General features: G+C 57.9%; 1 protein-coding gene across 1 annotated transcript in view; it reads right to left on the reverse strand.

Annotated features, from left to right (window-relative positions):
• Tmem132c (transmembrane protein 132C) overlaps positions 1 to 12,868 on the reverse strand; it is a 185,845-nt gene that overhangs the window by 22,265 nt on the left and 150,712 nt on the right. The window contains exon 5 of the mRNA XM_004635960.2: positions 425 to 568. Within this exon, the coding sequence (XP_004636017.1) occupies positions 425 to 568 (144 nt within the window). The remainder of the gene's footprint in view (positions 1 to 424; positions 569 to 12,868) is intronic.

The raw sequence follows: 12,868 nt of genomic DNA on the forward strand, positions 1-12,868 counted from the left end.
GTTTGTACCCTTTGAGCAGTACCCACAATGCACGCACAACAATGCGTGAAGCTGGCATCCGGGATGCCCCACTGGGGCAGTGGGATGGCAAGTTTGAGCCCCACCTGGGCAACTTAGCAAGACCCCATCTCAAAATAAAAAATAAAAAGGGCTGGGGCTGTAGCTCGGTGTGAAGGCCCTGGGTTCAATCCCCAGGACCACAAACGCAAAAGGCAAATCAAAACAGGATATCCAATGTTTATCAGTGAAGTAAGTACAGAGAGTGAGGGAGGGAGGGGGAGGGGGCACAGAGGGAGGAAGGAAAGGAGGGAGGAAAACGCAAGCGGCTAGGTTGGCGCAATGCCGAGAAGAAGGGATGGAAGGGACCCCATCGGGCCTCTTTCTCCAGCACGGCCTGTCCCTGTCCCTATCCCCTGCCACTTACCTTGATGACATCCTCGTCTGCTGATGTGCACTCCACCTGCTCTGAGATGTCCGTCACTGCCCCGCTCTCCTCCACCGACACGACTCGGACAGGCGTGGCCACCGTCTTGCCCGTGAGGACAGCCGTGTTCAGGATCTCGGCGTCCTGCACAGGAGCCAGACACAGGGTCACGGGGATTCTGGCCCCACCTGCTGCTTCTCGGGCCCCGCGAGGGCCCCGCTGGGTGGCCTGCTTCACACAGGTCACGCTGTCATTTCGCCTAGGACTGAGCTGGAGGTGCCGCCCGGGCCCAGGATTGACCCTTTGGCCTCTGTGGGATGGGCCCCCACCTCCTAATGGTGGGAGAGCGTGGACCCTCAGGCAGAAGGGCCACCTCGGGCGGGGTTGGAGTGCAAAGCGCAGACTCCATGCTGGGCGCCTTGAAGGAGCCCACGGGCTGGTGAGTCGGAGTCCCCAACGATGCCCATGCTGTCACTTGATAGGGCAAGAGCAACCTTGCAGATGGGGCTGTGTTCAGGACTTCGAGGGGCACTCAGGCCTAGGTGACCTGGGTGGGCCCAATGTGACCTGAGGTCCTTCTTCCAGTGATCGTGGTAGAGGTGAGAGTTCTATTTTTTTTTTTTTTTTTTTTTTGCGGAACTGAGGATTGAACTCAGGGCCTTGCGCTTACCAGACAAGTGCTTATTCTACTGAGGTATCTCCCCAGCCCCCAAGGTGAAGAGACATGGCTGGGGGAGGCTCTCAGGGTGGGAGGGCTGGGCACGCCCGGGAATTCTGGGAGGGGCATAGCCCTGAGACTGCCCCCACCTGCACCCCCAGGGACCCAGACCTCCACATCAGAGGTGGCACTCAGGGTCTCAGGGCCACGGCAGGGCTTTGAGAAGGAAACCCAGAGGCCGTGGGGCTGTGGGGTGGGAGCAGAGGTCTTCCTGGAGGGACAGAGACAAGGTCTGAACCATGGCTCGTGGGTCACCCCGCCTAGGACCTGAGCTCTCTGGCACTGGGTCCACCGGCTCCAGAGGAGGACAGACATGCAGATGTCCAGCTGATGGGACAGGTTCCACGGGAGAGTGGAGTTTTCAGGGATCAGGGTCACATTATCAGAAGAGCTGGCGCGTCCAGAGCTTCCGTCCCAGATTCCTGAGGCTATGGGCCGGCTGTGGACACAGGTCCTCAGGGTTTTACGGTTTTGTTCAGTTTTGGATTTGAGATGCGGTCCTGCTGAGTTGCCCAGGCCTCCAGCCCCTGGGTGCAGCACCCCGCCTGCCTGGGCCACCCTCCTCACTGGGATACTGGGTCTGGCCAAGGATCTCCCTGCTTCCTGATGGCCTCGCAGCACGCCAGCCGGTCTCGGGTCTCGCCCTCCCTGTGGGAGTCCAGCGGCACAGCCCGCACCGACCTTCGAACCAGCTGCCACAGCGTGAAGTGGCTTCGCTTCGGACAGCTGCGAGCCCAGCCTGCCCACGCTCCCACGGCCAGCGTCCCAGATGCCAATGGCGCTGCGTGGCCTGCATCTGCCCCGGGAGCTTCTGGTTCCATGCTGGGGTCATTCTATGCGGCTGCTCTTGGTGGCAGGCTTCAATTAGAGCAATACGTTCCCCCGTGGACTAATTGTGGTCAGTTCCTAAGGCCGATGCGGCTTCCCATGTGCGCCCACGCCCACTCCCACACTTGCACACGCACATGTGTACACGCATGCACACATGCACACGCACACAGCGCACACTCACCCTCCCACCGCAGCCCTCCCTCTCTGGGAACTGCAGTGCCAAAGATTAAGGCCGCCGGACATCAGATACTTTTCACTGACCGGATCGACTCCGGGGCATCCGCAGCTACAGAAGCGGCAATCAAGGGGCGAAAATAGCCGCTTTTCCCATGTGCTGCCCGAGACGCATGGGCATCTCCTCGTAGGTAAAACTCCCTGTCCTGGCTAACACCCTGGTGGGGGGCGAAAGTGCAGAGTCCTGGCTTCTTCGCCAGCTTTGCCAGCCGCTGCCCTGGACCCTCACCCCCCTCCCAGCTCTTGGGTCCCTATTTCTGCCCGGGCGCCGGCTCTGGGCTCACATTCTGGTCAGTCATCTCTGGCCGCCACATGTGGATGTTGGCTGCCTAGCAGAGCCGCACAGGCTGGGGGCAGTCAATAGAGGATTGTGGGGGAGGAAGCCCAAGGTCAAGATCAAGGTCATGGAAGACAAAGAGTTAAAAATATGAGTGCTGTGTGTGGTGCTGACAGGCTCTATGTTGCTTGATACCCTTCCCGAATACCTCCCTTCCTCTTTCCCTCCCTCCTTCCTTCCTTCCTTCCCTCCTAAATACCTCTCTCCCTCCCTCTCTCCTCTTCTTCCTTGCCACACCCCCAGTCCAGGTTGCCTGGAACTCACAGGGATCCTGGGTCACAGGCCTGCCCCCCAACACCTATGTAGACGAGCCCGGATGACAGTGAGGTGCCCAGAGCCCTGTTTGTCCCCAGCTGGGCTGAGGGGATCGGGCTTTGTCTTATTCTGTCCCCAGAGCTGCTCTGGAGAAGTGGCTGCTGCTGTCACTTGGTCCCTTTGCTGTCCTGAGAAGCCTCCAGGGCCTAGCGTGGTGCCCTTGGGTGGACAGGGTCAGCACTATCTCCTCAGCGAGGGCAGGACTCCGTCCCGAGGCCCGTGGGGGGGGGGCTGTGGTCTCTTCGCTCCTTTTCCTGACCTTCCGCCTCCACCCTGTGCAGCTCAAGAACATTCTGTGGCTTTTGTGAGGGGATTGGTCACACCAGGCACTTTACGTCACTGTCATTTCAAATTTACAAAAAAGCCTGAGGCTCCTGAGAAAACACACTTTGGCACCTGTCCTTGTAAATGTGACCTGCTTTGGCCACTTTCTGGACAAATTTTATTTTTAACTTTTAAATAAAGAGTAGAGAATTCCTTCTGGAGTGTGTGAAAGATTCAGGTTTGCAGAGTGACTGAGAAAATGTTAGGATGGTGACTGGCCAGGTTCATCTGTGGGGTGGGCAGGAGAGGCCCCCCACAAGGTCTCTGTGGAGGAAAAGAGGGAGGGGGCCTGGGCCATGTGCACGGTGGAGTATGATTCAGCCCTGAAAAGGACACACACTACCATGTGGGCAAATTGGGGGAGTGTCACCCTAAGAACAGGAGCCTGAGACAGAGGGATGCTCTTCTCAGTTCCCTTCAAATGACATGTTGAGACAGGTCAGGCCAGAGAGGCCACAGGTCAGTCTGTGGAGGCCAGGGCTTGGGTTTCCTAGGGGTGAAAATACTTTGGAATTGGCTGGTGGTGAGGGTTGGGGCAGCTGGGCAGATCCTGAGATGCACTGAAGTGAGGAGTAGATTTAGGGTTTATGAATTATATCAGGGAAAGGAAAAGAAGGAAGCGAGGGAGGGAGAGGAGGGAGGGGGGCCGGGTGGGGGAGGGAGGGTCCTGGCCACACCACACTGACCCAGCTTGAAACCTCCTGGCCACTGTCAGCAAGCACGTGGACAAATAGAGCCTGCAAACCTGCCCTGGGACATTCACAAGACAGACCGTCTCTATAGATGGGGAAACTGAGGCTCAGAGTTGGGCGAGTGTCAGTGGCCCAGGGTTCCTGACCATGACACGGGCTGAGGGGCTGGGGGCTGGCTCTACACTCTGGTCTGCTCTAATCCAGGTGCTGCCCCTGCCACAGGAGCCCCCACTTGGATCAAATCGGGGATGTGGGGTCGCCTGTTAGGACTTGGAGAGACCCAGAGGGCGGCTGTGGCGCTGAGCCTGGAAGCATCCGGGGCCAGGCCAGGCGACCCACGGGGCTGGGCTGCAAGTGCAGGGACCGGAAGTGACGGACAGCGAGTCCGTGGGACGCCAGCCGTGCGTCCACAGGGGTTTAGATGTTTGCTTTTGCTCCGGCCATTTCTGCCGGCAGAGTTTGAATATCGACCCAACTTTCCTCTGCCGGGCAGATCTAGGGCGCAAGCGGGCATCTCTGCAGCGTCACCCGCTGGGTGGCCACGCCGGCCCCCAGTCCATCCTTGTGACATCCGGTGAGCCTCGCCAGGGTTCCCCAGGAAGATACCGGTCCTGGCTGAAGCGGCCAGCGAGGGCTCAGGCGGCCTGCGGGCTGCACCTTCTAGCACACCCGTCACTAGGGATTAAAAGAGCTTCCACTCCTCCTCCGCCCGCGCTCCCACGTGCAGAGTCCCCTCCCGAGGGCGCGCTCTGGCGGTGCCAGGCTCACGTCCACGCAATACCGGCCCGCCCGCGGGGAACACTCGCAGCCCATTTTCTTTAATTCCTTCACACCGCAGAGCCGAGGTGCCAGGAACAGCCCGACGTGCCTGTCAATTTGCCCCTAATGCAAGATGGAGGATGGAGCCGAAAGCACGCATTTAAAGCCAGGAAGCCACTGGTCTCTGCAGGCTGCGCCCGCGGGGCGCCCCGCGCTGGGAGCGAGTTAGTACGTGGCGCTGGGAGATGGCCAGCTTAGCCGAGAGAGGGGTGGCTGAGAGGCAGGCGCGCCGCCCCAAGGCTAATCCCTCTCCGCTGCAGACTTTCTGCACCCCACATACACGGTCGATATTTGAACTTAAGAACCGCAGCGCAGGAGGAGACTACTGACCCACTAACCCCCTCGCTGCACGCGCCACAGAAAGGAGGCGAGTGCAGCCGCCGAGCCGGGCTTTTCTCCAAAATCCAGATTTCCACTGAATGTAATCCGTGCAGGTCGTCGGGCCACAGCGGTGCCGGAAGCTGCGCGGGAAGGAGGACCAGGTGACAGAGAGGACGAGAGGGGCTCCCGGAGGTGCGTCCTTGACCGCAGTAAGGCTTAGAGCTCAATCGTCTGCCGCGTACGCGTTCGCGCCACCCCGGGACACCCGCAGCCAGTCCAAAGCAGAGGCTGCTGCGGATTACGAAGGTGCTCGGTGGAGAGGGACGCAGAGGTGACGGCTGGCTCCGTGTCACGCCGCTGGCCACCCGAGGCTGGACTATCGAGGGGGGCTTCCTCGGTACCCTTAAAATCATCACGTGGAAACCCGGGACTGTGGAGCCCTAGGAAAGCCTCGTGGGACGCCGTCGAGGGTGGCTTGGGCAGGGTCGCGCCGGGCTCCCCAGGGGTCCTGCAGCAGATCGGAGGCCCTGGCAGGACCGGAAGTGCGACCCCAGGCTGCTCAGGGAGGCCCAGGGGCGCCCAGTCAATCCCACCGCGCTCCCTAGCATAGCTGGCTCCCGCCTCGCATTCGACCCAGCCCGGACCCCGCACACTAATCCTGAGGCAGAAGGCCATGTACATTTTAGAGGACCACACTGCCCCCTGGTGGCGGAGACTGGCAGCGCAGTGCGTCGCCGCCAAGGTATTTCTGTTTTTCAATGCCTAATTCTTTTATTCTGTAAAAGGTAACAAAATACACAGAAAAAAAAAACCCTTCCCCCTTTTAAAGCTAATGTTACAAACTCGTATTATCACTTACGTATAAATATTATGCTCTAGCCGACGAGTAGGTGTAAGTCCAACAATGTATTCTTACAACCGTTAAGCAAAACCCCCAAAAGTTTAAGGGAGGGTGCGCCTGTGTCCATCCCACGCGACTCCGGCAGATTTCCGCAGGCTGAACGGAACGACCGCAGGAAGGAAGCCGTCGCCTGTGGCGCGGGGCTTTAGTTCACACGGGGCTTGATATTTTACCTCTCAAAACATGTACCCCCCAAAAAAACCAAAAACCAAAAAACAAACAACAAAAAAACATGTACCCATACCGAGACGGACCCGAGATGAACCCTCCGCAGAAACCAAGAACAAACCGACGCGTGGCGCTGCCCCGTGGGGCGGTGAGCGACCCGGAGAACCAGGGGCGTCGCGGGGCTCAGCCTAGTCGCACCCAGAGCCTGGTTGTGTGTGTGTGTGTGTGTGTGTGTGTGCCCGCGCTAGCAATTGAACTCAGGACCTCAAGCTTGCCAGGTAGGCGCTGTGTCACTGAGCTACATCCCCGGCCATTGCCATTGTATTAAGAGAAATGGAAAAGAAGAAAAGCTGCCAAGGAGGCTCTTTCTTTCTTTCTTTCTTTCTTTCTTTCTTTCTTTCTTTCTTTTTTTTTTTTTTTCTTTCTTTCTTTGTTTCTTTGTTTCTTTTTAAACTTATAGTGAGCTAGCCTTTTCCAGCTTGACTCTGGAAGAGTCAGACCAACCCTCTTTCTTTTTTTTTTTTTTTTTTTGGTCTTGTCATCAACCAAACCAAACCAAAATTTTTGTTCTGCTGTTTTGAGACGGGGTCTCCCTGCATAATCAGGGGTGGCCTTGAACTGCCTGTGGCGCCCAGGCTGGCTTTGAGCTCACTGCAGCCCTCCTGCCTCAGCTGGGATAATAGCGTGCACTGCTATGCCCAGCTCTCGAAAAATAAAGACACAGAGGAAAAGAAAAAGAGAAAGGCTTGATCCAGCAACAAAGCTTGATGACATGGTCTAAGTGCCAACCACTTAAGCTATCAATACACATACAATTAGAAGCACCTAGCACCCGCGCCCCTCTTTCCTTATAAGATTAGGATCCCCCCTCCCCAAATATGTCCCTGCGGCCTGTCCCAGCAGTCGCAGACCTGCGGATGGGATTTGGGGCTGCTGAGTCTGGGGCGGGCCAGTGAGCCTAGGAGACGCCCTGGCGACTTCCGCCCTCGGAGCTACGGGGCCACACGGCCTCTGTCGCCCTTGGGGCTTTGGCTAGGGCTCCCCGGAGCACAAGCAGCTACCCAGAGGGAAGGCGCTGTCCCTCAGCGTGACGCTCGCAGGCTGGACTCCGGGCACGCCCGATGGCCCTGTGGGGTGGGGGTGTTGCCTTGGCCTTCACGGGTTTCAGAGGGGTCAGACTCATGGAAAACTGTATCCCTCTTTTTCCTTTTGAAAGCTGGAGCTGGCTGCTGCCGACTGTATGCAATTCTGGTGAAGGTAAGTTGAGTGTCTCTGAGGTCTGGAGGGCAAGGAGGACAGCAACCTCTGCCTGCTGGCCGGCCGAGCCTCCTTGGCCTCTGTCTGACCGGCCCGGGGAGGGGACATGCAGACGGTGCACACCGGAAGCCAGCCACCAGCCCCAGCCATGTCTGTAGCTTCCCAGCCTGGCGTTGCTCTAGCGGAGTGCCCTAAACTCTGTGGTTAAATAATGCAAGTGTACCCCCAGAAGCCCCAAGTGAGGGCATGGGCAGGGTCTCCACTGCGTGCAAAGCTCTCGCGAGAAGCCTGTCCTGCCTACCCTTCTTGGGGGGGGGTGCTGCTGGATGTCCTCAGTGTCCACGGATTGTGGGCACAGAGCCCTGGTCTCTGCCTCTGTCCTCCGGTGTCTCTGTTCGCTCTGTTCTCGGAGTGCCTGCCCCTGGGCGTGGGGCCCACCCTACTGCAGGGCGGTCTCATCTAGGTCCCCAATCCCAGCCACGGGGCTTCCCTGAAGATGGGGCACTGTCCCAGGCCCAGAGGGTCAGGACTCAGAGGTGTCTCCTCGAGGAACACACCCAGCACCCTGCAAATCCTGTGTTGCTGCAGGGACACTGGACAATCATGCCCAGAACTGCGGCTGTCTCACTGCAGAAGCAAACGCTGCAGGCGGCTCAGCCGGGTGTTCACAGGGTGGAGCAGTGACTCTGTAAGAGTGGCACAGCCTGCATCAGGGTGAAAAGCAGGAAGACCGAGCTGAGCCAGGAGCCCACCGGGCTGAGCCACGCCTCCTTGGGACCTGCTGTCCTTTACCTGCATCTCTGAGTGCGTGGCATTGCCCCGGGCCTGAGCTTGGCTGCTGAACTTTGTGAACAACAGCTACTAAATGTCTAATGCAGGGGCTTTTAGTAGAATCTCAGCGATGTGCAGCTGTCCTGTCTACAACCAATAAGAGCGTGGAGTCCCCTAGCTGTCACCACCTCCCTCCCCTCCTCGGGTGCTGGCAGCAACTGATCCACTTCTCTATGATTTCCCTGTTGTCCAATTTCCTGTGACTGGAACCACATCCTACGTGGCCTTTTGTGGTGACACCTGCCACTTGGGATAATTTTGAGGTGAAGATGCTCTATCAGGGCTTGGCCACGAATCAGGGCTACATCCTGGTGTCAGAGGACTGCAGGTCTCTTGAGTTGAGAGGCAAAATTGCTAAGCAGGGATGGTCCACTGGCAGGGCTGTAAGTGTCCCTGGGTGCTTCCCGTGTACTACACACTGCTCCAATCATACACATTATTCCAGATGAGATGCCACAGTGACTGGAGAGGACAATTAGTGGGTGCCAGAGACTCGAGGGACACTCACGCCTGGCCCTGCACATGTGGAGTCAGCAGCCAGCTCTTCTGGTTCTTTTAAAGGAAGAAGGAACCCAGGTTTATATTGGGAAATCGCCCCATGGATGAATCTAGAAAAAGACAAGATTCATCAGCAAGCCAGATTCAGAGGACTGCTTCTGGCCGTCAGGGTCCTCTTGCAAAGCAGTGAGATGGCTTTAAAGAAGCCAGCGTGGGTCACAGATGTCCTGGGGTGAACTGAATTAGTTAGGGAGGAAGAGCGCCCCGCTCGTCCCCGTGGACCCGGGGTGCCCAGCTTTCTAACTGGAAGCCCCACATCTCAGAACCCTGCTTTGTCCCAGACTATCCAGGACTGCTGACCAGTTACCCTACTGGGAGGTCACAGTCTGCTGCCTTGAGATGCTCACATCCGAGACACAGTGGTACCCACCTTGGGCTGCCACTCCCACAGGGAGTTCCTGGATGGGACAGAAAGAAACCAGTGGTTTCAACCTACTGACCCATGGTTTTGGGGCGAAGATGCCACCATCTTCTCATTTATGAGACCTAATTTTTAGTTGCTCTAAAAGATGACATCACTGTCACTATCATCATCTCCACCACCACCACCATGACCACCACAACCACCACCACCACCATCACCACCACCATAACCACCACCACCACTACTACCACCATGGCCACCATCACCACCACCACCACTACCACCATCATCACTACCACCACCACCACTATCACCACCACCATCACTACCACTACCACCGCCATCACCACCCCCATTATCACTATTGCCATCACCACCACCACCACCATCAATCCCGATCATCACCACTACCACCACTATGACTACCACCACCACCACCACCACCACCACCACCACCATCACTACCACTACCACCACCATCACCACTCCCACTATCACTATTGCCATCACCACCACCACCACCATCAATCACTACCATGACCACCACCATGACCACCACCACCACCACCACTACCACCATCATCACTACCACCATCATCACTACCACCACCACCACCACCACCACTACCACCACCACTACTACCACCACCACTACCACCACTACCACCACCACCACGACCACCATCACCACTATCACCACCACCATCAATCACTACCATCACCACCACCACCACCACCATGACCACCACCACCACTACCACCATCACCACTACCACTATCGCCACCATCCCCCTCACCATCCCCACCATCCCCCCCACCATCACCACCACCATCACCACCACCTGGGGTGGCCCTTTGCTAAGGGCACAGAGCCCTATAGCAGAAGCACACCTGCGTGTGCAAAGCTGTCTGTCCTAGACGGGTCCTGGACAGAGAAGTGCAGGCCACCAAATGAAGCCCAGCCTTGCTTTCCGACTTGCAGAGGATCTTGATGGGCACCTGAGGGACTGGAGCAGCGGCCACCAGGCCTTGGCCTCTCTGTCCAGCCCAGGATTGCTGGCACGCGGCTGTGCCTGCTCTTTTCTTCCCCATGGAGGATGCGCACTCCGGGAGAGTGCTGCCCGAGGCTCCAAGCTGGGCTGCGTGTCCCAGGCTCAGCACTCTTTGCCCGGGCAGCTTCTTCCCTGCATCCCCTGCCCGGTCCGCTGCTCCAGCCTGGCTTTCAGTTCCTAAGTGACACACGCCGGGGTCCTAAGCCTGGGGGCCGCCTGCCACACTCCTCCTGTCCTTGGCGGGGCCCAGATGTGGGCCAGGGTCCCGTGCAGCTTCACAGCTGGTGCAGGGGCGGACAGTCTCCTCATTTTCTGCAGGATCCTCCAGGGAAAGCGGGGCTGTGCCTGCTGCTAGGGAGCCGACTCATCGGCTGTGTAGATTTGCTTTCCAGGCAAAGTTCGGGGCCAGTTACTGGGAGAGGAGGGACGTCTGTCAATTTAATCTTGAAATAAACATTCAACTGCAGCGAGGACGCAATTATCCTGCCCGCAGGGCCATGTTCCAAGTGCACAAACATCCGTCCACTGCCTGGAGGCCACCCGCCAGCCACAAGTGCTGCTCTTCGGGTCACGAGTGGAGCTCGGCTTGGGGCCAGGCGTTCTTGGAAAGTGAGGAGGAGCCGATCGTCCACTCTGTCTGTGCCAGGAGTAGAGCCCAGGGGGGTTGCCTGTGAGCTGCGCCCAGCCACCAAAATTCAAAAATAAGCCTCCGCATCTTTTGTTTAGTGGCATGCTCTCTCAGGTCACTCGGCTGCCTAGATGGGGTGTGAACCCGGGCTCCTCCTGCCTCAGCCTCTAGGGCGCTGGGGCGACAGGCGTGGACCAGCGTGCTGGCTCTCTCTCCAGCACAGAGGACCAGAATCGGCTCTCTGGCCCCAGGAGGCAGTGCTCCCTGCCTGTCAGCTGCAGTCCGAGCTCTGGAGGTGCGGGTGGTGGATGCACCTCATAGCAGGTGAGGGAGGCGGCAGCTCCGGGGTGCCCAGGAGGAGAAGCTAGCAGAGGGCTCGGGGAGGGGCTTGAGGGAGCCCAGAGGGAGGGTTGTGATCAGCAGTGGACAGCCTGAGCCTCCTGAGAACCCAGCTCGGGCACCCTCCCTGGGGAGCGGCTTCAGCCTGGTCCTCAGCAGGCGAGGGGCAGGGGCACCGAGCAGAGGCCAGATGCCCTGTGCATGCCAGGTGGGAGGAGTGTGTTCAGGGCCCGCGCCCAGCCCTGCGGGACTGACAGCCTGGGCCAGGAGGCGGGGCAGGAAAGCTCCCGGTCCCTGCCCCACCCCCACCCCATGTGCTGTCACTGGCCAGAACCTTCTCTGTCCCAAGCCTGCGCTGTCTGGGGAGGGCAGGGTGGAAGCAGAGACTGAGCTTGGGCGGGGCTTGCAGGGCTTCCACCTCGATGGGGCGCCTCGCGGGAGCATCGGGGCATGTTCAGCTGCTGCATTACTTTCTCAGTGGATCAGAACCTGTGGCGCTGGGGGGAACTGGGGCCTTTGTGGCTGGTGCCGTGGCCGCCAGGCCTAGGACTGAGGGGGCGCCAAGGCCTGGCGTTAGGGCGAGAGTTTCCCTGCCGCACTGCTCCGACTGGGCACCCCCGAGCAACGACTTGGGAAGTTTCCCGAATTTTCCCGAGGCCTCCCCGGCATGCCCTGGCTGCACCCGCAGCACAAGTTTTCCTCTTTTTTTTTTTTTTTTTTTTTTTTTCAATTCTCATCTTCTGATTAAGCTGCAGCTCCCACTGAGAATGCATCTTGTGGCTGGCTGCATAAGAGTCAAAGCTCTGCGGATGGACACAGAGGTGGCTTTCGGGCGAGGCCATGACGCCGCCAGCCGCGCGTGCCCGGACCACCGCGGCAGAGGCCTCTGACCATTGCGCAGCGCAGCAGCTGGGGCGGGCAGGATTTCTAGCCTTGGTTTTCTGAGGACTCCACTCCGGTGTCCGCGTTTGTGCCTCCCCCACCAGCGGAGGAGGGAAACCAAATACAAGAACAGCACAAAACCGAAGAGGATGGCAGAGGGGTGGGGGCAGGGCTTTGTCGCGGGGAGGGGGATGCAGAGGTGGGGGAGGGGGAGGGAGCGCGGGGCATAAAAGGAATTAAGGTGGCTCTTTCTGCACACCGACGCCGCGCAAGGGATGGGAACCTCATACACCGCTAGACAGCTAGCGAAGAAGCAGAAGGAACAGCTGCGTGACGCACCCTTCTCACAGCAGAGAGGGGCCCAGCCGAGGCCTCGAAATGCGCTTGCCTGCCCACGCGCTCCGGGCAGAAGCTCCTGCGAGCGGCCAGCGGCGGCCTGCTGGTCAGCGCCGCGCCCTGACCTTTGTCCCGTGGAGGCCGAGCTGAAGACTGCAGGCAACCTTATCAGATACACAAGTTACGTTTCTGGGTATATAGGTCTTGCTATATCTTGGTCTTAACCATCCAGCAGAAAAGTATAAAAAGGAGGTATATAAAGTAAATCCATATTAATACGATGAGCTGTAAAAGGTTCAAGTCAATAACTTCCGAGGATAACCCACTAATATTATAGACTGCTAGACAGTGTTAGATTGCTTAGCTGAATTCAACCACCTATAGTATTTAGATGCCAATCGAATATTCACCTCTGACAGGACAAAAATAAAAATAAAAATTAAAATAAAAAAAAAGATACAAAGGAAAGATCATTTTGTATTTATATATACAAAATAGTTAGGATAAATTTACAGCTACTTTCGCTTAATTCAATGA

The sequence above is a fragment of the Octodon degus genome, unplaced genomic scaffold (genome assembly GCF_000260255.1).
Source record: "Octodon degus isolate 3935 unplaced genomic scaffold, OctDeg1.0 scaffold00076, whole genome shotgun sequence".
NCBI classification, from domain to species: Eukaryota; Metazoa; Chordata; class Mammalia; order Rodentia; family Octodontidae; genus Octodon; species Octodon degus.